Genomic DNA, 24,184 nt, shown 5'->3' with positions numbered 1-24,184 from the left:
ATATATACACACAGTATATACAGTATGTGTGTATATATATATATATACACACAGAATATATGTGTGTATATATATACACAGTATATATGTGTGTATATATATACACAGTATATGTGTGTGTGTATATATATATATATATATATATATATATATATATATATATATATATATATATATATATATATATATATATATATATATATATATACACACACAGTATATATGTGTATATACACAGTGTATATATATATATATATATATATATATATACTGTATATATACATACATAGTATATATGTGTGTATATATATGTGTATATATATACACAGTATATACAGTATGTGTGTATATATATACACAGTATATGTGTTTGTGTATATATATATATATATATATATATATATATATATATACACACACAGTATATATGTATATATACACACAGTATATATGTATATATATACACAGTATATATGTGTATGTATATACACAGTATATATGTGTGTATATATACATATATACACCGTATATATGTGTATATATATATACATATATATAAACAGTATATATATACATATATACACAGTATATATATGTATATATACTGTATGCATATGTATATATATATATATACACATATATACACAGTATATATGTATGTATATATATATGTATCTATATATATATATATATATATATATATATATATATATATATATATATATATATATATATATATATATATATATATATATATATATGTTATACTGTATATGTGTGTATATATATATGTTGTTACTTTATATGCGGACAGCCCCCGGCAAAAATTCTTTAGCCCTATGTGGCCCCCAAGTGAAAAAGTTTGGACACCCCTGATCCAGACCTACTGTACATTTCTGTTAGAACATAATCAAAAATATTACAACTTTTAAGACACATTCAAAGACAAAGGGAAATAAATAATACGATGGCAGAAGATATCGGTGGAATTGACTCGTTCGAAAAAAAAGATTTCCATTTTTGGTAGTTTGGCTGTGCCGAGACTGCGAGACAAGCGAAATGTGCAAGACTCCAAGGTGGTTGTTAGCAGGCAGAAGTTAAAAGTGCACCTGTCCTTTTTCCTTTAGCTTCCCTCAGGCGCCGACATCTTCTTCACGCCGTCCTAAAGCAGCCTCAAAGCTCTCGGGCTCTTGGAATGTGGAACACATTTCCATGCCGGGCGGCGAGAACTAATCCCTTTTGAGGGAGTCGGTGGGGGTGGGGGGAATTGTTGGTGGTCTCACACTGTGTGTGTGTGTGTGTGTGTTCGCTCTCCAGTCCCTCCGGTGATCCTGGTCTACCCGGAGACGCAGGCCCAGGAGCCCGGCGTGTCTGCCAGCCTGCACTGCCACGCCGACGGCATCCCGGACCCCAAACTGCAGTGGCTGAAGAACGGCGCCGACCTGCAGCCTCGCTCCTCCAAGCAGCTTTCTCTCCTGGGTACGACTCTTTCTTTTTGGGGGGGGGGGGTTCTTCCTGCTGCTTTTCAGGGCCAAAATGGCCTGGGAGTCTTTGCAAAACCGGGGGACTTTTTTTTATTATTTTTTTATCGGCGTTCTGCTCCCTTGACAAAAGCCACAAAAGAAACGGAATCAAATTAAACGTGCGAACGGAACGGCTCGCAGAGATGGTAGGAAAAAAAAAAAGAAAAAAGAAGCGAGCCCCGGTTGTTGGTTTTTTATGGCCAACTTCTCATTAAGGGGAAGTTTATTGGCTGTGTGGATCATTACCTGTGCTAATAGCCTGTTAGCACACGTCACACCAGACCAACATTTGCACCGGCGACTAAAAACAGCAAAGCGTTGCCGTATAGAGGATCTTTGACAACAGTTTTTTCTCATCAATGGAGAGTTTTTTTGTGCTAACGAACATTTAAGTGGTGTAAAAAAAAATGTAAACACTTAGAAGTGTGAATGACAGATGGGGCATTCATGAACGAATCGATTCTTTTGTGGTTAGGGTGTCCGACCTGAGACCGGGAGGTTGTGAGTTCAAACCGAGTCATACCAAAGACTACAAAAAATGGGAGCCATTACCTCCCTGCTTGGCACTCAGCATCAAGGGCTGGAATTGGGGGTTAAATCACCAAATGAATTTCCCGAGCGCGGCGCACGCCGCTGCTCACTGCTCCCCTCACCTCACACTTAGTCAAAGAAGTGGTGTGAATGGCAGATGGGGCATTCGTGAACGAATATATTCTTTTGTGGTTAAGAGTGTCGGCCAAGTCATACCAAAGACTACAAAAAAAATGGGACCCATTACGCTACTGCTCACTGCTCCCCTCACCTCTCGGGGTGAACAAGGAGATGGGTCAAATGCAGAGGACTAATTTCACCACACCTAGTGTGTGTGTGTGTGTGTGACGATCATTGGAGCTTTAACTGATTTTTTTTTTAAAACACGTAGTCAAAGAAGTGGTGTGAATGGCAGATGGGGCATTTGTGAACGAATCAATTCTTTTGTGGTTAAGAGTGTCGGCCGAGTCATACCAAAGACTACAAAAAATGGGACCCATTACCTCCCTGCTTGGCACTCAGCATCAAGGGCTGGAATTGGGGGTTAAATCACCAAATGGATTCCCGAGCGCGGCGCACGCCGCTGCTCACTGCTCCCCTCACCTCACACTTAGTCAAAGAAGTGGTGTGAATGGCAGATGGGGCATTCGTGAACGAATAGATTCTTTTGTGGTTAAGAGTGTTGGCCAAGTCATACCAAAGACTACAAAAAAAATGGGACCCATTACGCTACTGCTCACTGCTCCCCTCACCTCTCAGGGGGTGATCAAGGGTGATGGGTCAAATGCAGAGGACTAATTTCACCACACCTAGTGTGTGTGTGTGTGTGTGACGATCATTGGAGCTTTAACTGATTTTTTTTTTTTAAACACGTAGTCAAGGAAGTGGTGTGAATGGCAGATGGGGCATTTGTGAACGAATCAATTCTTTTGTGGTTAAGAGTGTCGGCCGAGTCATACCAAAGACTACAAAAAATGGGAGCCATTACCTCCCTGCTTGGCACTCCGCATCAAGGGCTGGAATTGGGGGTTAAATCACCAAATGAATTTCCCGAGCGCGGCGCACGCTGCTGCTCACTGCTCCCCTCACCTCACACTTAGTCAAAGAAGTGGTGTGAATGGCAGATGGGGCATTCGTGAACGAATAGATTCTTTTGTGGTTAAGAGTGTCGGCCAAGTCATACCAAAGACTACAAAAAAAATGGGACCCATTACGCTACTGCTCACTGCTCCCCTCACCTCTCAGGGGGTGATCAAGGGTGATGGGTCAAATGCAGAGGACTAATTTCACCACACCTAGTGTGTGTGTGTGTGTGTGACGATCATTGGAGCTTTAACTGATTTTTTTTTTAAAACACGTAGTCAAAGAAGTGGTGTGAATGGCAGATGGGGCATTTGTGAACGAATCGATTCTTTTGTGGTTAGAGTGTCTGCCAAGTTTAAACCCCGGGCGAGTCATACCAAAGACTACAAAAATTGGGACCCATTACCTCCCTGCTTGGCACTCAGCATCAAGGGCTGGAATTGGGGGTTAAATCACTAAATGGATTTCCCGAGCGCGGCACACGCTGCTGCTCACTGCTCCCCTCACCTCCCAGGGGGTGAGGGTGATGGGTAAAAATGCAGAGGACACATTTCACCACACCGACTGTGTGTGTGACGATCATTGGAGCTTTAACTTAATTTTTTTTTTAAACTTAGTCAAAGAAGTGGTGTGGAATGAATGGCAGATGGGGCATTCATGAACGAATCGATTCTTTTGTGGTTAGAGTGTCGGCCAAGTTCAAACCCCGAGCGAGTCATACCAAAGACTACAAAAAATGGGTGCCTGCTTGGCACTCAGCATCAAGGGCTGGAATTGGGGGTTACATCACCAAATGGATTCTCGAGCGTGGTGCGCGCTGCTGCTCACTGCTCCCCTCACCTCCCAGGGGGTGAGGGTGATGGGTCAATTGCAGAGGACAAATTTCACCACACCTAGTGTGTGTGTGTGACGATCATTGGAGCTTTAACTGAATTTTTTTTTAAACACTTAGTCAAAGAAGTGGTGTGAATGACAGATGGGGCATTCATGAACGAATCGATTCTTTTGTGGTTAAGAGTGTTGGCCGAGTCATACCAAAGACTACAAAAAATGGGAGCCCTTACCTCCCTGCTTGGCACTCAGCATCAAAGGCGGGAATTGGCGGTTAAATCACCAAATGGATTCCCGAGCGTGGCGCACGCTGCTGCTCACTGCTCCCCTCACCTCACAGGGGGTGATCAAGGGTGATGGGACAAATGCAGAGGACTAATTTCACCACACCTAGTGTGTGTGTGTGACGATCATTGGAGCTTTAACTGATTTTTTTTTTAAAACACGTAGTCAAAGAAGTGGTGTGAATGGCAGATGGGGCATTTGTGAACGAATCAATTCTTTTGTGGTTAAGAGTGTCGGCCAAGTCATACCAAAGACTACGAAAAATGGGAGCCATTACCTCCCTGCTTGGCACTCAGCATTAAAGGCGGGAATTGTAGATGTGTGGTATCATCCAAAATTAATGTAAAGTATCAAACAACAGAAGAATACGTGATTATTACATTTGAACAGAAGTGTAGATAGAACATGTTAAAAGAGAAAGTTAGCATTGACAGTAAATGAACAAGTAGATTAGTACTTAATTTTTACAGTTTGTCCCTCATAATGTTGACAAAATAATAGAATGATAAATGACACAATATGTTACTGCATATGTCAGCAGCTAAATTATGAGCCTTTATTTGTTTACTTACTACTAAAAGACAAGATGTCTTGTATGTTCACTATTTTATTTAAGGACAAACTTGCAATAATAAACGTATGTTTAATGTACCCTAAGATTTTTTTGTTAAAATAAAGCCAATAATGCCATTTTTTGTGGTGCCCTTTTATTTAGAAAAGTACCGAAAAGTATCGAAATACATTTTGGTACCGGGACAACCCTAGACTAAATCATACAACAATCAGCTTAATATCGGATTCGGCTGATACTGAAGGCTCCGGTATCAATATCGGAAGAGGAAATGGTGTATCGGGCCATGCCTAATTTTAATAGGCGGGGGGTTTTAACATGTGAGGCGTGCATTAAACTTCAGTGAAAGGCGCAGCAGCTTCAGAAAAAAAAAGAAAAAAACAATTAAATCCAGCTAACACTACACACACATATATATATATATATATATATATATATATATATATATATATATATATATATATATATATATATATATATATATATATATATATATATATATATATATATATATACTGCTATTTTAAATAAAATGTAGCGTTAGCTGGTTTTAAATGTTTTTTTGTATGTATATATATATATATATATATATATATATATAGTCAAGGTGTCTGTGGTTTATCCGTTATACAGTGCTCAATACCGGGGTAGAGCGGAATATACGTTAGGTCAGGAAAAAACACAGAGGCTATTTCATCCCTACAAGTTTGTTTCGCAGGTTTCTCTGCTCTTCAGGGGATTTCCTGAATCCCCCCGAAGAGCAGAGAAACCTGCGAAACATGCTATTTCATCCCTACAAGCCACTTTTGCAGGTTTCTCTGCTTTTCAGGGGATTTCCTGAATCCCCTGAAGAGCAGAGAAACCTGTGAAACAGGCTTGTAGGGTTGAAATAGACTCTGTGTTTTTTCCTGAAATCCCCTGAAGGGCAGAGAAACCTGCGAAACAGGCTTGTAGGGATGAAATAGCTTGTGTTTTTTCCTGATATCCCTTGAAAAGCAGAGAAACCTGTGAAACAGGCTTGTAGGGTTGAAATAGCCTCTGTGTTTTTTCCTGAAATCCCCTGAAGAGCAGAGAAACCTGCGAAACAGGCTTGTAGGGATGAAATAGCTTGTGTTTTTTCCTGAAATCCCCTGAAAAGCAGAGAAACCTGTGAAACAGGCTTGTAGGGATGACATAGCCTCTGTGTTTTTTTTCCTGAAATCCCCTGAAGAGCAGAGAAACCTGTGAAACAGGCTTGTAGGGATGAAATAGCCTCTGTGGTTTTTTTCCTGAAATCCCCTGAAGAGCAGAGAAACCTGCGAAACAGGCTTGTAGGGATGAAATAGCTTCTGTGTTTTATTCCTGAAATCCCCTGAAGAGCAGAGAAACCTGTGAAACAGGCTTGTAGGGATGTAATAGCCTGTGTTTTTTCCTGACCTAACGTATATATATTTTTATTTTGTTATTTCTTTATTTATTTTTTTATGACACAAAGCACTATTACTGTCAGAATTTAATATAAATTTAACGCATTTCATACATTTCATTTTTTTGCAGACAAAATAATTTGCCTGATTAATTCACTTGATTAGTGCAATATTTTTTGCGATTAATCGCACAAATTATTGCACTAGTTTTAACTCTTAAAAAGAAATGTTATTTTTTTTATTTCTGCAGTGAGCAGACAACTCCAGAAAATCATGTTTGGAGGGAGTACATTTTTTCATTAAAGGCCTACTGAAACCCACTACTACCGACCACGCAGTCTGATAGTTTATATATCAATGATGAAATCTTAACATTATAACACATGCCAATACGGCCGGGTTAACTTATAAAGTGACATTTTAAATTTGCCGCTAAACTTCCGGTTCGAAACGCCTCTGAGGATGACGTATGCGTGTGACGTAGCCCGACGAACACGGGTATGCCTTCCACATTGAAGCCGATACGAAAAAGCTCTGTTTTCATTTCATAATTCCACAGTATTCTGGACATCTGTGTTCGTGAATCTGTTTCAATCATGTTCATTGCATTATAGAGAAGGAAGCCGAGTAAGCAAAGAAGAAAGTTGTCGGTGCGAAATGGACGTATTTTTCGAACGTAGTCAGCCACAACAGTACACAGCCGGCGCTTCTTTGTTTACATTCCCGAAAGATGCAGTCAAGATGGAAGAACTCAGATAACAGAGACTCTAACCAGGAGGACTTTTGATTTGGATACACAGACGCCTGTAGAGAACTGGGACAACACAGACTCTTACCAGGATTACTTTGATTTGGATGACAAAGACGCAGACGTGCTACTGTGAGTATGCAGCTTTGGCTTTTTTTTGCGTATGTACGTAACTTTTTTAAAATATATAAGCTTTATGAACCTTGGGTTAGGTGAACGGTCTTTTGGGCTGAGTGATTGTGTGTGTTGATCATGTGTTTGAATTGTATTGGCGTGTTCTATGGAGCTAGGAGCTAGCAGAGGAGCTAGGAGCTAGCATAACACGTACCGTACCGTACGTGCGCGTCACGTACGTAACTTTTTAAAAATATATAAGCTTTATGAACCTTGGGTTAGGTGAACGGTCTTTTGGGCTGAGTGATTGTGTGTGTTGATCAGGTGTTTGAATTGTATTGGCGTGTTCTATGGAGCTAGGAGCTAGCAGAGGAGCTAGGAGCTAGCATAACAAACACGCAGGTGTTATTATGCAGGATTAATTTGTGGCATATTAAATATAAGCCTGGTTGTGTTGTGGCTAATAGAGTATATATATGTCTTGTGTTTATTTACTGTTGTAGTCATTCCCAGCTGAATATCAGGTACCGTGAGTATGCAGCCTTGGCTGCTAAACATTCGATAACTTGACCGTATGTGCGCGTCACGTACGTAACTTTTTAAAAATATATAAGCTTTATGAACCTTGGGTTAGGTAAACGGTCTTTTGGGCTGAGTGATTGTGTGTGTTGATCAGGTGTTTGAATTGTATTGGCGTGTTCTATGGAGCTAGGAGCTAGCAGAGGAGCTAGGAGCTAGCATAACAAACACGCAGGTGTTTTTATGCAGGATTGATTTGTGGCATATTAAATATAAGCCTGGTTGTGTTGTGGCTAATAGAGTATATATATGTCTTGTGTTTATTTACTGTTGTAGTCATTCCCAGCTGAATATCAGGTCACCCCCGGCTCTCACAGCATCTTCCCTATCTGAATAGCTTCAACTCCCCACTAGTCCTTCACTTGCACTTTACTCATCCACAAATCTTTCATCCTCGCTCAAATTAATGGGGAAATTGTCGCTTTCTCGGTCCGAATCTCTCTCACTTCATGCGGCCATCATTGTAAACAATAGGGAACTTTGCGTATATGTTCAACTGACTACGTCACGCTACTTCCGGTAGGGGCAAGCCTTTTTTTTATCAGATACCAAAAGTTGCAATCTTTATCGTCGTTGTTCTATACTAAATCCTTTCAGCAAAAATATGGCAATATCGCGAAATGATCAAGTATGACACATAGAATAGATCTGCTATCCCCGTTTAAATAAAAAAAAATTCATTTCAGTAGGCCTTTAAGGAGGCCCAATAACGCTGGCTGAGGTCCCCCAGGGGTCCATGCTCCACTCGCTCCCTTACCGGGTTCAAAGCTTAATTAGCAGCACTAATTGCTACAGGCTGGCAAATCAAAGACTAATTTAATGAGTGATTGTTCCAATATGTGCCAGAAGCGTAATTAAGGTATGACGGCAAAGTGTGGATTCTTTTTTTCCCCCCCGATGTTGCGTTTAAATATTGCACTTCAAAATGTCAACGCGTGTAATTATGTCACACGGGCGCCACAGACGCGCTAACTGCGTCAAATCACGTCGACTCCCTCATGGTTAGTATAAATAAATAGCAGACTTGGTCTAGAAGCATTATAGAACTGCCTCGCTACTTTTGGTATGTCCTCTTTTTGGGACGGTATAGCTCGGTTGGTAGAGCGGCCGTGCCAGCAACTTGAGGGTTGCAGGTTCGATCCCCGCTTCCGCCATCCTAGTCACTGCCGTTGTGTCCTTGGGCAAGACACTTTACCCACCTGCTCCCAGTGCCACCCACACTGGTTTAAATGTAACTTAGATATTGGGTTTCACAATGTAAAGCGCTTTGAGTCACTTGAGAAAAAGCGCTATATAAATGTAATTCACTTCACTTCACTTCACTCTTTTCTGGTCATGTGCTAGCATGTTAGCTCTCCATGCTAACATTTTTTTAAATGTTTTACCCATACTTGCCAACCTTGAGACCTCCAATATCGGGAGGTGGGGGGCGGGGGGTTGGGGGCGTGGTTATTTACAGCTAGAATTCACCAACTCGAGTATTTCATATATATATATATATATATATATATATATATATATATATATATATATATATATATATATATATATATATATATATATATATATATATATATATATGTGTATGAAATACTTGACTTTCAGTTAATTCTAGCTATATATATATATATATATATATATATATATATATATATATATATATATATATATATATATATATATATATATGTATATATATATGTGTATATATATATATATATATATATATATATATATATATATATATATATATGTATATATATATGTATATATATATATATATATATATATATATATATATATATATATATATATATATATATATATATATGTATATATATGTATATATATTTTTTATTTACATAGAAAAAATATATATATACTTGAATTTCAGTGTTCCGATGGCTATCCATTAGATGGCAGTATTGTCCTGTTTAACTTCTCTGTTCATTGGGCAGGCAAGCTGTTTATATTGTGGGAAAGCGGACGTGAGAACAGGCTGTCCCCACTCAGGTCCGCATTGAGCTGGAGGGGGCGTGGCCTCCAGCTCCGGCTGAATACCGGGAGTTTGTCGGGAGAAAATCTCTGCCGGGAGGTTGTCGGGAGAGGCGCTGATTCTCCCGCTAAAAACGGGAGGGTTAGCAAGTATGGTTTTACCACATCTCAGGAGTATGTCAACTTCTTCTATGTTAACAGATTTTTCTGCTTCTATTCGTTAAAGCGCAAAAATCATGGCTTTCAATATTTGGCGCCAAATTCTCGTCACGCTAACATTAGCGTGCTAATGATTTATGCTAAAAAAAATTCTAATTGTGTTTGTCAAACCTAAAAAAATATGGATTTTGATACTTGGCATCATCTTAGAAGTATGTTAACTTATTCTAAATGCTACAGTAAGCATTGGCATGCTAACATTTTTAGCTTACTTTTTTGGTAATTGTCTTCATTTAAACCTAAAAATCGTGGATTTTGATACAAGGCGCCATTTTGGAAGTGCGCTCACTTTTCCTATGTTATCATGCTAACGTTTTTTTGCTAACATTTGAGCTAATTAATTTTTTCAAACCTATAAATTGTGGCTTTTGATACTCATTTTATTGTTTTAAACCTAAAAATTGTGGGTTTTGATACTTGGCGCCATCTTAGAAGTATGCCGACGTTATCATGCTAACATTAGCATGCTAACTTTTTTGTTAGCTTTTTAGCACTTTTTTTTTTTTAAATGTAAAAATCATGGCTTTTGATAGTTGGTGCCATCTCAGAAGTACACTAACTTTTCCAATGTTATCATGATAATGTCTGCAAATTTTAGCAAATTGTATTCGTTAAACCTAAAAAATCATGGATTTTGATCGAGGCTCCATTTTGGAAGTACACTCACTTTTCCTATGTTATCATGCTAACGTTTGCATGTTAGTGTTTTATGCTAGAATTTTAGCTAATTAATTTTTTTCAACCTAAAAATTGTGGGTCTTAGAAGTATGCTCACGTTATCATGCTAACATTAGCATGCTAACTTTTTTGTTAGCGATTTAGCAAAAAAAATGTTTTTCAAATGTAAAAATCATGGCTTTTGGTAGTTGGTGCCATCTCAGAAGTACGATAACTTTTTCTATGTTATGCTAACATTTGAATTCTAATGTTTTACGTTAATATTTTTGTAAATTGTATTCGTTAGACCTAAAAATCAGGGCTTTTGGTACTATGACTTAGAAGAAAAAAAAAGCTAGCATAAAATGTCATCATGCTAATGTTTTTTTGCTAGCATTTTTGCAATTTGTATTCGTTTGAATCGAAAGATCATGGCTTTTGATATTTGCGACATCTCAGAAGTACGCTAACTTTTCCCATATTATCATGCTAACGTCTGCATGGTAACGTTTGCATGGTACGTCTTTTATGCAAAAATTTTAGCAATTTTTATTCGTTAAACCTAAAAAATCATGGATTTTGATACGAGGCGCTATTTTGGAAGTATACTCACTTTTCCTATGTTATCATGCTAACGTTTGTATGCTAGTGTTTTATGCTAAAATTTTAGCAAATTTTTTTTTTTAACCTAAAAATTGTGGCTTTTGATACTAATTTTATTTTTTTAAACCTAAAAACTGTGGGTTTTGATACTTGGCGCCATCTTAGAAGTATGCCGACGTTATCATGCTAACATTAGCATGCTAACTTTTTTGTTAGCTTTTTAGCACTTTTTTTTTTTTAAATGTAAAAATCATGGCTTTTGATAGTTGGTGCCATCTCAGAAGTACACTAACTTTTCCAATGTTATCATGATAATGTCTGCAAATTTTAGCAAATTGTATTCGTTAAACCTAAAAAATCATGGATTTTGATCGAGGCTCCATTTTGGAAGTACACTCACTTTTCCTATGTTATCATGCTAACGTTTGCATGTTAGTGTTTTATGCTAGAATTTTAGCTAATTAATTTTTTTCAACCTAAAAATTGTGGGTCTTAGAAGTATGCTCACGTTATCATGCTAACATTAGCATGCTAACTTTTTTGTTAGCGATTTAGCAAAAAAAATGTTTTTCAAATGTAAAAATCATGGCTTTTGGTAGTTGGTGCCATCTCAGAAGTACGATAACTTTTTCTATGTTATGCTAACATTTGAATTCTAATGTTTTACGTTAATATTTTTGTAAATTGTATTCGTTAGACCTAAAAATCAGGGCTTTTGGTACTATGACTTAGAAGAAAAAAAAAGCTAGCATAAAATGTCATCATGCTAATGTTTTTTTGCTAGCATTTTTGCAATTTGTATTCGTTTGAATCGAAAGATCATGGCTTTTGATATTTGCGACATCTCAGAAGTACGCTAACTTTTCCCATATTATCATGCTAACGTCTGCATGGTAACGTTTGCATGGTACGTCTTTTATGCAAAAATTTTAGCAATTTTTATTCGTTAAACCTAAAAAATCATGGATTTTGATACGAGGCGCTATTTTGGAAGTATACTCACTTTTCCTATGTTATCATGCTAACGTTTGTATGCTAGTGTTTTATGCTAAAATTCTAGCTAATTATTTTTTTTAACCTAAAAACTGTGGCTTTTGATACTAATTTTATTTTTTTAAACCTAAAAACTGTGGGTTTTGATACCTGGCGCCATCTTAGAAGTATGCCGACGTTATCATGCTAACATTAGCATGCTAACTTTTTTGGTAGCTTTTTAGCAATTTTTTTTTTTCAAATGTAAAAATCATGGCTTTTGGTAGTTGGTGCCATCTCAGAAGTACGATAACTTTTTCTATGTTATCATGCTAGCGTCTGCATGGTAACGTTTGCATGGTAAATTTTAGCCATTTTTATTCGTCAAACCTAAAAAATCATGGATTTTGATACTTGACATCATCTTAGAACTATGTTAACTTATTCTAAATGCTAAAGTAAGCATCAGTATGCTAACCTTTTTTTGCTTACTTTTTTGCTAATTGTCTTCATTTAAATCTAAAAATCATGGATTTTGATACGAGGCGCTATTTTGGAAGTACGCTCACTTTTCCTATGTTATCATGCTAACTTTTTTGCTAGCTTTTTTTGCTAATTAAATTTTTTTCAAATCTAAAAATCATGGCTTTTGGTAGTTGGTGCCATCTCAGAAGTACAATAACTTTTCCTATGTTATGCTAACGTTTGCATGCTAACATTTTATGCTATTTTTTTTTGTAAATTGTATTCGTTAGACCCAAAACTCCGGGCTTTTGATACTACATCTTGGAAGAAAAAAAAAGTTAGCATAAAATTTTATCATGCTAACGTTTTTTGTTTTTTTCAAATTGTATTCGTTTAAATGGCTTTCAATATTTGTGCCATCTCAGAAGCACGCTAACTTTTCCTATGTTATCATGCTAACATGTGCATGGTAACGTTTTGTACGCAAAATGTTTTGCAATTTCTAGTTGTTATACATAAAAATGAGGGCTTTTGATATTTGGTGCCATCTTAGAGGAACGTTAACTTTTCCTATGTCTTAATGCTAATGTTAGCATGCTAACGTTTTATGCTAGCTTTTTGGGGTGGAGGGGCTCAGAAATTTAAGGGGTTCCTGGTTCAATTCGACTTCTGCCGTCCGAGTCACGGCCAGTGTGCCGGTCATTTATTTCATTTAGCTTCAATCAATCCTCGGGCCAGAGGGTCACAGCACAGATAGCCGGCCCATGGAAGGTTCCGGGGTAATGTTCTAGTAAATGACTGATTCTTCCATAAGGTGGACAATGTAATTAGGTATGATCGCAAAGCTTTTAAATGTCAACATGTGTGATTATGTCACACAGACGCGCCAACCAATCATGCCGTAGCATACACGCCTTTGTGGTTTTTCATCAAGAAGTGCTTTGATGCTCCTAAGAGCGTCTATGGATGTTTCTAGAAAGGTGTCAAAGGGCTGCGGCTGCCTTTCATGTTCCTTCGCCACACCATCAGCAAAGTGGTCCCTCCAGGATGGCCCCCCATTCGCCGTCACTAACCCGCCACTACACTCCCGCCCCCGCCCCTCCAAAGTTCAGAGAGCATCTGCACCATCGCCTCAGGTCTCAAACGTAAACAACTCAATATACGAAAAACAACACCAATGAGGTTGGCACGTTGTGTAAATTGTAAATAAAAACAAAACACAATGATTTACTAATCCTTTTCAACTTATATTCAATTGAATGGACTGCGAATATTAGCTCATTTGGAATTTGTTTCAAAAAAGCTGGCACAAGTGGCAAAAAAGACTGAGAAAGTTGAGGAACGCCCGCCAAACACTTATTTGGAACATCCCACAGGTGAACAGGCTAATTGGGAACAGGTGGGTGCCATGATTGGGTATAAAAAGCAGTTTCCGTGAAATGCTCAGTCGTTCACAAACAAGGACGGGGCGAGGGTCACCACTTTGTGAACAAATGCGCGAGCAAATTGTTTAAGAACAACATTTCTCCAACAAGCTATTGCAAGGAATTTAGGGATTTCACCATCTACGGTCCGTAATATCATCAAAAAGTTCAGAGAATCTGGAGAAATCACTGCACGTAAGCAACAAGCCTGTGACTTTTGATCTCTCCGGCGGAATTGCATCAAAAAGCGACATCAGTGTGTAAAGGATATCACCACATGGGCTCAGGAACACTTCAGAAAACCACTGTCAGTAACTACAGTTTGTTGCTATATCTGTAAGTGCAAGTTAAAACTCTACTATGCAAAGCGAAAGCCATTTATCAACAACACCCAGAAACGCCGCCGGCTTCCCTGGGCCCGAGCTCATCTAAAATGGACTGATGCAAAGTGGAAAAGTGTGAAGGCACCATTAATGCTGAAAGGTACACACAGGTTTTGGAGCAACATACGTTGCCTTCCAAGCAACGCTATCACGGACGCCCCTGCTTATTTAACAGCGTGGCTTCATAGTAAAAGGTTACACTTGACGTTGCTTCCTGATTGGCGGAATATTGATATTAAATCTGGGCGTGTGTTTGTCCTCGCAGCAAACGGCAGCGAGCTGTTCATCGGCAGCGTGCGCTACGAGGACACGGGCGCCTACACCTGCATGGCCAAGAACGAGGTGGGCGTGGACGAGGACATCTCCTCCTTGTTTGTGGAGGACTCGGCCAAGAAGACGCGTGAGTTCCTCAGTTGTTGCCTCGGAGGGAGAAGCTGCCTCCCCCACAAACGTGCTCAGAAATCCGAGTAGAGCATCTCACTGGTTTTTTTCTAATAACACCTCTTTAATAGATGATCTTTGACTAGTGTTTCCTTGCAGTAGGTTCTTAAAAACACGCCAACATTTATATTCTATATTCTCTATTTTTGCAATGAGTTCTTAAAAACACAAGAGCACTTTTGTACTGGAGATGATCTTTGATTTGGTTCTTAGAAACACGTCAACATTCCTTTGCTATAGATGATCTTTGACCACGGTTGTTTGCATTAAGTTTGAAAATACACAACACTCCTGTACTCGAAATGATCTTTATTATATGTTTTGCAATGAGATCTTTGGTTTGGAAAATGATCATGACGTATAATGACCGTGTCTTCATCTTACATTTCAAAGAAAAATGTATCTTTTCTTCCTCTTTCATCTTTTTTTTTTCTTTTCTTTCTCCCGTCTGATGCAGTTGCCAACATTCTGTGGAGGGAAGAAGGTAAACAATTGTACAATATTCATGCGTCTTTGACAATCACCATGCATCTCTTAAAATATTCATACCTTTTACAATCATCATAATTCATTTACAATAAATATAATATTACGTCTTTTACAATAATCATAATTATTTTACAATGATCATATTTTTTTACATTAATCATACATATTTTACTATATTTTTACTATATTATTTTACTATATGCATGCATCTTTTGTGCAGCTGTGATGTAAATACATTCATTCTAGTAGCATGTAGTAACGAGAATGTATATATATATATGTGTATGTATGTATATATATATATATATATATATATATATATATATATATATATATATATATATATATATATATATATATATATACACACAGTATATACAAGGTAAGTAACGCAGTAAAACGTTTATCATCCTTTTATTTTAAATTTTTTGTCTTGTTTGTAAATAACCTCACAAGTCCATCTACTGTCGTCTCCATGTTACTACATGATACTACATGCTACTACATGCTACTACATACTAATACATCCTACTACATGCTACTACATGCTACTACATACTAATACATCCTACTACATGTTACTACATGCTACTACATGTCACTACATACTAATACATACTACTACATCCTACTACATGTTTTTCTATGTCCTACTACATCCTACTACATGATACTACATACTAGTAATACATGTCACTACATACTAATGCATACTACTACATGTTACTACATGCTACTACATGTCACTACATACTAATACATACTACTACATCCTACTACATGTTTTTCTACGTCCTACTACATCCTACTACATGATACCATTGATTGATTGATTGATTGAGACTTTTATTAGTAGGTTGCACAGTGAAGTACATATTCCGTACAATTGACCACTAAATGGTAACACCCGAATAAGTTTTTCAACTTGTTTAAGTCGGGGTCCACTTAAATTGATTCATGATACAGATATATACTATCATATATACTATCATCATAATACAGTCATCACACAAGATAATCACATTGAATTATTTACATTATTTACAATCAGGAGTGTGGAGGGGGGGTGGGGTGGGGGGGGGGTATGGACATCAAGTAGTGGACATAGAGAGAGAGAGAGAGAGAGATCAGAAGGCATAAGAAAAAGAATCTGCATTTGATTGTTTACATTTGATTATTAGCAATCCGGGGAGGGTGTTAGTTTAGGGTTGTAGCTGCCTGGAGGTGAACTTTTATAGCGGTTTTGAAGGAGGATAGAGATGCCCTTTCTTTTATACCTGTTGGGAGCGCATTCCACATTGATGTGGCATAGAAAGAGAATGAGTTAAGACCTTTGTTAGTTCGGAATCTGGGTTTAACGTGGTTAGTGGAGCACCCCCTGGTGTTGTGGTTATGGCGGTCATTTACGTTAAGGAAGTAGTTTGACATGTACTTCGGTATCAGGGAGGTGTAGCGGATTTTATAGACTAGGCTCAGTGCAAGTTGTTTAACTCTGTCCTCCACCTTGAGCCAGCCCACTTTAGAGAAGTGGGTAGGAGTGAGGTGGGATCTGGGGTGGAGGTCTAGAAGTAACCTGACTAGCTTGTTCTGAGATGTTTGGAGTTTAGATTTGAGGGTTTTGGAGGTGCTAGGGTACCAGGAGGTGCATGCGTAATCGAAAAAGGGTTGAACGAGATTTCCCGCCAGAATCCTCAAGGTGCTTTTGTTGACCAGAGAGGAAATTCTGTAGAGAAATCTCGTTCGTTGGTTAACCTTTTTGATTACCTTGGTTGCCATTTTATCACAGGAAAGGTTAGCCTCTAGAATGGAACCTAGGTAGGTGACCTCATCTTTCCTGGTGATGACACTGTCACCTACTTTTATGGTGAAGTGATTGACTCTCTTAAGTTTGATGTGGGACCCAAACAGGATGGATTCTGTTTTACCCAAGTGGATGGATAGCTTGTTGTCAGCGAGCCAGGTGCAAATTCTACAGACCACATAGTAATACATGTCACTACATACTAATACATCCTACTACATGTTACTACATGCTACTACATGTCACTACATACTAATACATACTACTACATCCTACTACATGTTTTTCTACGTCCTACTACATCCTACTACATGATACTACATACTAGTAATACATGTCACTACATACTAATACATACTACTACATGCTACTACATCCTACTACATGTTACTACATGATACTATATCCTACTACATGTTACTACATCATACTACATACTAGTAATTAATGCTACTACATGATACTATATCCTACAACATATTACTACATGCTAGTAATACATGTTACTGCGTGCTACTACATGTTACTACATCCTACTACATGATACTACATGTTACTACATCCTACTACATGATACTACATACTAGTAATACATGTTACTGCATGCTACTACATGTTACTACATACTAATACATGATACTAAATGCTACTACATGATACTATATCCTACTACATGTTACTACATGATACTACATACTAGTAATACACGCTTCTACATCCTACTACATGTTTCTACATCCTACTACATGATACTACATAATAGTAATACATGTCACTACATACTAGTAATACATGTCACTACATCCTAATACATGCTACTACATGTTTCTACATCCTACTACATGATACTACATACTAGTAATACATGTTACTACATGCTACTACATGTTACTACATACTAATACATGATACTAAATGCTACTACATGATACTATATCCTACTACATGTTACTACATGATACTACATACTAGTAATACACGCTTCTACATCCTACTACATGTTTCTACATCCTACTACATGATACTACATACTAGTAATACATGTCACTACATCCTAATACATGCTACTACATGTTTCTACATCCTACTACATGATACTACATGCTAGTAATACATGTTACTGCATGCTACTACATGTTACTACATCCTACTACATGATACTACATGCTAGTAATACATGTTACTGCATGCTACTACATGTTACTACATACTAATACATGATACTAAATGCTACTACATGATACTATATCCTACTACATGTTACTACATGATACTACATACTAGTAATACACGCTACTACATCCTACTACATGTTTCTACATCCTACTACATGTCACTACATACTAATACATACTACTACATGCTACTACATCCACTACATGATACCACATACTAGTAATACATGTCACTACATACTAATACATACTACTATATGCTACTACATGTTACTACATGATACTATATCCTACTACATGATACTACATCATACTACATACTAGTAATTAATGCTACTACATCATACTATATCCTACTACATGATACTACATCATACTACATACTAGTAATTAATGCTACTACATGATACTATATCCTACTACATGTTACTACATCATACTACATACTAGTAATTAATGCTACTACATGATACTACATGATACTACATACTAGTAATACATGTCACTACATACTAATACATGCTACTACATGTTTCTACATCCTACTACATGATACTACATACTAGTAATACATTTCACTACATACTAGTAATTAATGCTACTACATGATACTACATCCTACTACATGATACTACATACTAGTAATACATGTCACTACATACTAATACATGCTACTACATGTTTCTACATCCTACTACATGATACTACATACTAGTAATACATGTCACTACATACTAATACATGCTACTACATGTTTCTACATCCTACTACATGATACTACATACTAGTAATACATGTCACTACATACTAGTAATTAATGCTACTACATGATACTGCATACTAGTAATACATGTCACTACATACTAGTAATTAATGCTACTACATGATACTACATCCTACTACATGATACTACATACTAGTAATACATGTCACTACATACTAATACATGCTACTACGTCCTACTACATCCTACTACATGATACTACATACTAGTAATACATGTCACTACATACTAATAATAAACATTGATTGATTGATTGATGTTTCTACATCCTACTACATGATACTACATACTAGTATAACACGCTACTACTTCCTACTACATGATACTACATACTAGTAATACATGTCACTACATACTAATACATGCTACTACATGTTTCTACATCCTACTACATGATACTACATACTAGTAATACACGCTACTACATACTAATACATGTTACTACATGCTACTACATGTTTCTACATCCTACTACATGATACTACATACTAGTAATGCATGTCACTACATACTAATACATGATACTACATCCTACTACATGTTACTACATGTTACTACATCCTACTTCATGTTACTACATGCTACTACATCCTACTTCATGTTACTACATACTACTACATACTACTACATGATACTACATGCTATTGCATGTTTCTACATCCTACTACATGATTCTACATACTAATAATACATGTTACAACATGCTACTACATGTTACAACATGTAGTATGTAGTACATACTACTACATGCTACTACACGCTACTACATGATACTACATCCTACTACATGTTACTACATGCTACTACATCCTACTACATGCTACTACATGTCACTGTATACTAATACATACTACTACATGATACTACATCCTACTACAAGTTAATACATGCTACCATATGATACTACATCCTACTACATGTTACTACATGCTACTACACGTCACTACATACTACTACATCCTACAACATTTTTGTCTACGTCCTACTACATCCTACTACATGATACTACATACTAGTAATACATGTTACTGCATGCTACTACATGTCACTACATACTAATACATGATACTACATGATACTACATCCTATTACATGTTACTACATGTTACTATATGATACTACATGCTACTGCATGTTACTACATGATACTACATCCTATTACATGTTACTACATCCTACTACATGTTACTACATGATACTACATACTAATACATGCTACTACATGTCACTACATACTAATACATACTACTACATGATACTTTATCCTACTACATGTTACTACATGATACTAAATAATACTACATCCTACTACATGTTCCTACATGATACTACATACTAGTAATACATGCTACTACATTTCACTACATACTAATACATACTACTACATGTCACTACATACTAATACATACTACTACATGATACTTTATCCTACTACATGTTACTACATGATATTAAATAATACTACATCCTACTACCTGATACTACATACTAGTAATACATGTTACTGCATGCTACTACATGTCACTACATACTAATACATGCTACTACATGTCACTACATACTAATACATACTACTACATGCTACTTTATCCTACTACATGTTACTACATGATACTAAATAATACTACATCCTACTACATGATACTACATCCTACTACATGTTCCTACATGATACTACATACTAGTAATACATGCTACTACATGTCACTACATACTAATACATACTACTACATGCTACTTCATCCTACTACATGTTACTACATGCTACTAAATAATACTACATCTTACTACATCCTACATGTTCCTACATGATACTACATACTAGTAATACATACTACTACGTGATACTACATTCATGTACTACACGTTACTCAATGTTACTACATGATACTAAATAATACTACATCCTACTACATGATACTACATCCTACTACATGATAATACATGCTAGTAATACATGCTACTACGTCATACTACATTCATGTACTACACGTTACTACATGATACTAAATAATACTACATCCTACTACATCCTACTACATGTTACTACATGATACTACATACTAGTAATACATGCTACTACGTCATACTACATTCATGCAATACATGTTACTCAATGTTACTACATGATACCACGTCCTTGTACAGCATGTTACTACATGCTACAACATGGTACTACACATTGATCGATTGATCCTACTACGAAATGTTACTACATCTTTCTACTACATTATACTACATCCTAGTACAGCATGTTATAACATGCTACTACATATTACTCCATGTTCCTACATCCTAGTCCGACATGTTACTACTTTCTACTACGTGGTACTACATGCCAGTACTGCATGTTACAACATGCTACTACATATTACTCCATGTTCCTACATCCTAGTCCGACATGTTACTACTTTCTACTACGTGGTACTACATGCTACTACATATTACTCCATGTTCCTACATCCTAGACCGACATGTTACTACTTTCTACTACGTGGTACTACATGCTACTACATATTACTCCATGTTCCTACATCCTAGTCCGACATGTTAGTAAATGCTACTACATGTTACTACGTGGTACTACATGGTACCACATCCTAGTACTGCATGTTACAACATGCTACTACATATTACTCCATGTTCCTACATCCTAGTCCAACATGTTACTACTTTCTACTACGTGGTACTACATGCTACTACATATTACTCCATGTTCCTACATCCTAGTCCGACATGTTAGTAAATGCTACTACATGTTACTATGTGGTACTACATGGTGCCACATCCTAGTACTGCATGTTACAACATGCTACTACATATTACTCCATGTTCCTACATCCTAGTCCGACATGTTACTACTTTCTACTACGTGGTACTACATGCTACTACATATTACTCCATGTTCCTACATCCTAGTCCGACATGTTACTACTTTCTACTACGTGGTACTACATGGTACCACATCCTAGTACTGCATGTTACAACATGCTACTACATATTACTCCATGTTCCTACATCCTAGTCCGACATGTTACTACTTTCTACTACGTGGTACTACATGCCAGTACTGCATGTTACAACATGCTACTACATATTGCTCCATGTTCCTACATCCTAGTCCGACATGTTACTACTTTCTACTACGTGGTACTACATGCTACTACATATTACTCCATGTTCCTACATCCTAGTCCGACATGTTACTACTTTCTACTACGTGGTACTACATGCTACTACATATTACTCCATGTTCCTACATCCTAGTCCGACATGTTACTACTTTCTACTACGTGGTACTACATGCTACTACATATTACTCCATGTTTCTACATCCTAGTCCGACATGTTAGTAAATGCTACTACATGTTACTACGTGGTACTACATGGTACCACATCCTAGTACTGCATGTTACAACATGCTACTACATATTACTCCATGTTCCTACATCCTAGTCCGACATGTTACTACTTTCTACTACGTGGTACTACATGCTACTACATATTACTCCATGTTCCTACATCCTAGTCCGACATGTTACTACTTTCTACTACGTGGTACTACATGCTACTACATATTACTCCATGTTCCTACATCCTAGTCCGACATGTTAGTAAATGCTACTACATGTTACTACGTGGTACTACATGGTACCACATCCTAGTACTGCATGTTACAACATGCTACTACATATTACTCCATGTTCCTACATCCTAGTCCGACATGTTACTACTTTCTACTACGTGGTACTACATGCTACTACATATTACTCCATGTTCCTACATCCTAGTCCGACATGTTACTACTTTTTACTACGTGGTACTACATATTACTCCATGTTCCTACATCCTAGTCCGACATGTTAGTAAATGCTACTACATGTTCCTACGTGGTACTACATGGTACCACATCCTAGTACTGCATGTTACTACATGCTACTACATATTACTCCATGTTCCTACATCCTAGTCCGACATGTTACTACTTTCTACTACGTGGTACTACATGCTACTACATATTATTCCATGTTCCTACATCCTAGTCCGACATGTTACTACTTTCTACTACGTGGTACTACATGCTACTACATATTACTCCATGTTCCTACATCCTAGTCCGACATGTTACTACTTTCTACTACGTGGTACTACATGCTACTACATATTACTCCATGTTCCTACATCCTAGTCCGACATGTTACTACTTTCTACTACATGGTACTACATGCCACAACATGCTACTACATATTACTCCATGTTCCTACATCCTAGTCTGACATGTTACTAAATGCTACTACGTGGTACTACATGCCACAATATGCTACTACATATTACTCCATGTTCCTACATCCTAGTCCGACATGTTACTACTTTCTACTACGTGGTACTACATGCTACTACATATTACTCCATGTTCCTACATCCTAGTCCGACATGTTACTAAATGCTACTACGTGGTACTACATGCCACAACATACTACTACATATTACTCCATGTTCCTACATCCTAGTCTGACACGTTACTAAATGCTACTACGTGGTACTACATGCCACAACATGCTACTACATATTACTCCATGTTCCTACATCCTAGTCCGACATGTTACTACCTTCTATTACGTGGTACTACATGCCACAACATGCTACTACATATTACTCCATGTTCCTACATCCTAGTCTGACATGTTACTAAATGCTACTACGTGGTACTACATGCCACAACATGCTACTACATATTACTCCATGTTCCTACATCCTAGTCCGACATGTTACTACTTTCTAGTACGTGGTACTACATGCCACAACATGCTACTACATATTACTCCATGTTCCTACATCCTAGTCCGACATGTTACTACTTTCTACTACGTGGTACTACATGCTACTACATATTACTCCATGTTCCTACATCCTAGTCCGACATGTTACTACTTTCTACTACGTGGTACTAGATGCTACTACATATTACTCCATGTTCCTACATCCTAGTCCGACATGTTACTAAATGCTACTACATGTTTCTACGTGGTACTACATGGTACCACATCCTAGTACTGCATGTTACAGCATGCTACTACATGCTACGACATGTTACTACGTGGTAC

At 37.3% G+C, this 24,184-nt stretch overlaps 1 protein-coding gene across 2 annotated transcripts in view; it reads left to right on the top strand.

Annotated features, from left to right (window-relative positions):
• fstl4 (follistatin-like 4) overlaps window positions 1-24,184 on the top strand; it is a 404,450-nt gene that overhangs the window by 363,689 nt on the left and 16,577 nt on the right. For both annotated transcript variants that reach the window (XM_062070160.1, XM_062070161.1), the window contains 3 exons: window positions 1,318-1,479; window positions 14,655-14,789; window positions 15,288-15,314. In XM_062070160.1, coding sequence (XP_061926144.1) covers window positions 1,318-1,479; window positions 14,655-14,789; window positions 15,288-15,314 — 324 coding nt within the window. The remainder of the gene's footprint in view (window positions 1-1,317; window positions 1,480-14,654; window positions 14,790-15,287; window positions 15,315-24,184) is intronic.

Source organism: Entelurus aequoreus, linkage group LG14, assembly GCF_033978785.1.
Source record: "Entelurus aequoreus isolate RoL-2023_Sb linkage group LG14, RoL_Eaeq_v1.1, whole genome shotgun sequence".
Lineage (NCBI taxonomy): Eukaryota > Metazoa > Chordata > Actinopteri > Syngnathiformes > Syngnathidae > Entelurus > Entelurus aequoreus.
This window is presented reverse-complemented; position numbering and strand designations above follow the sequence as displayed.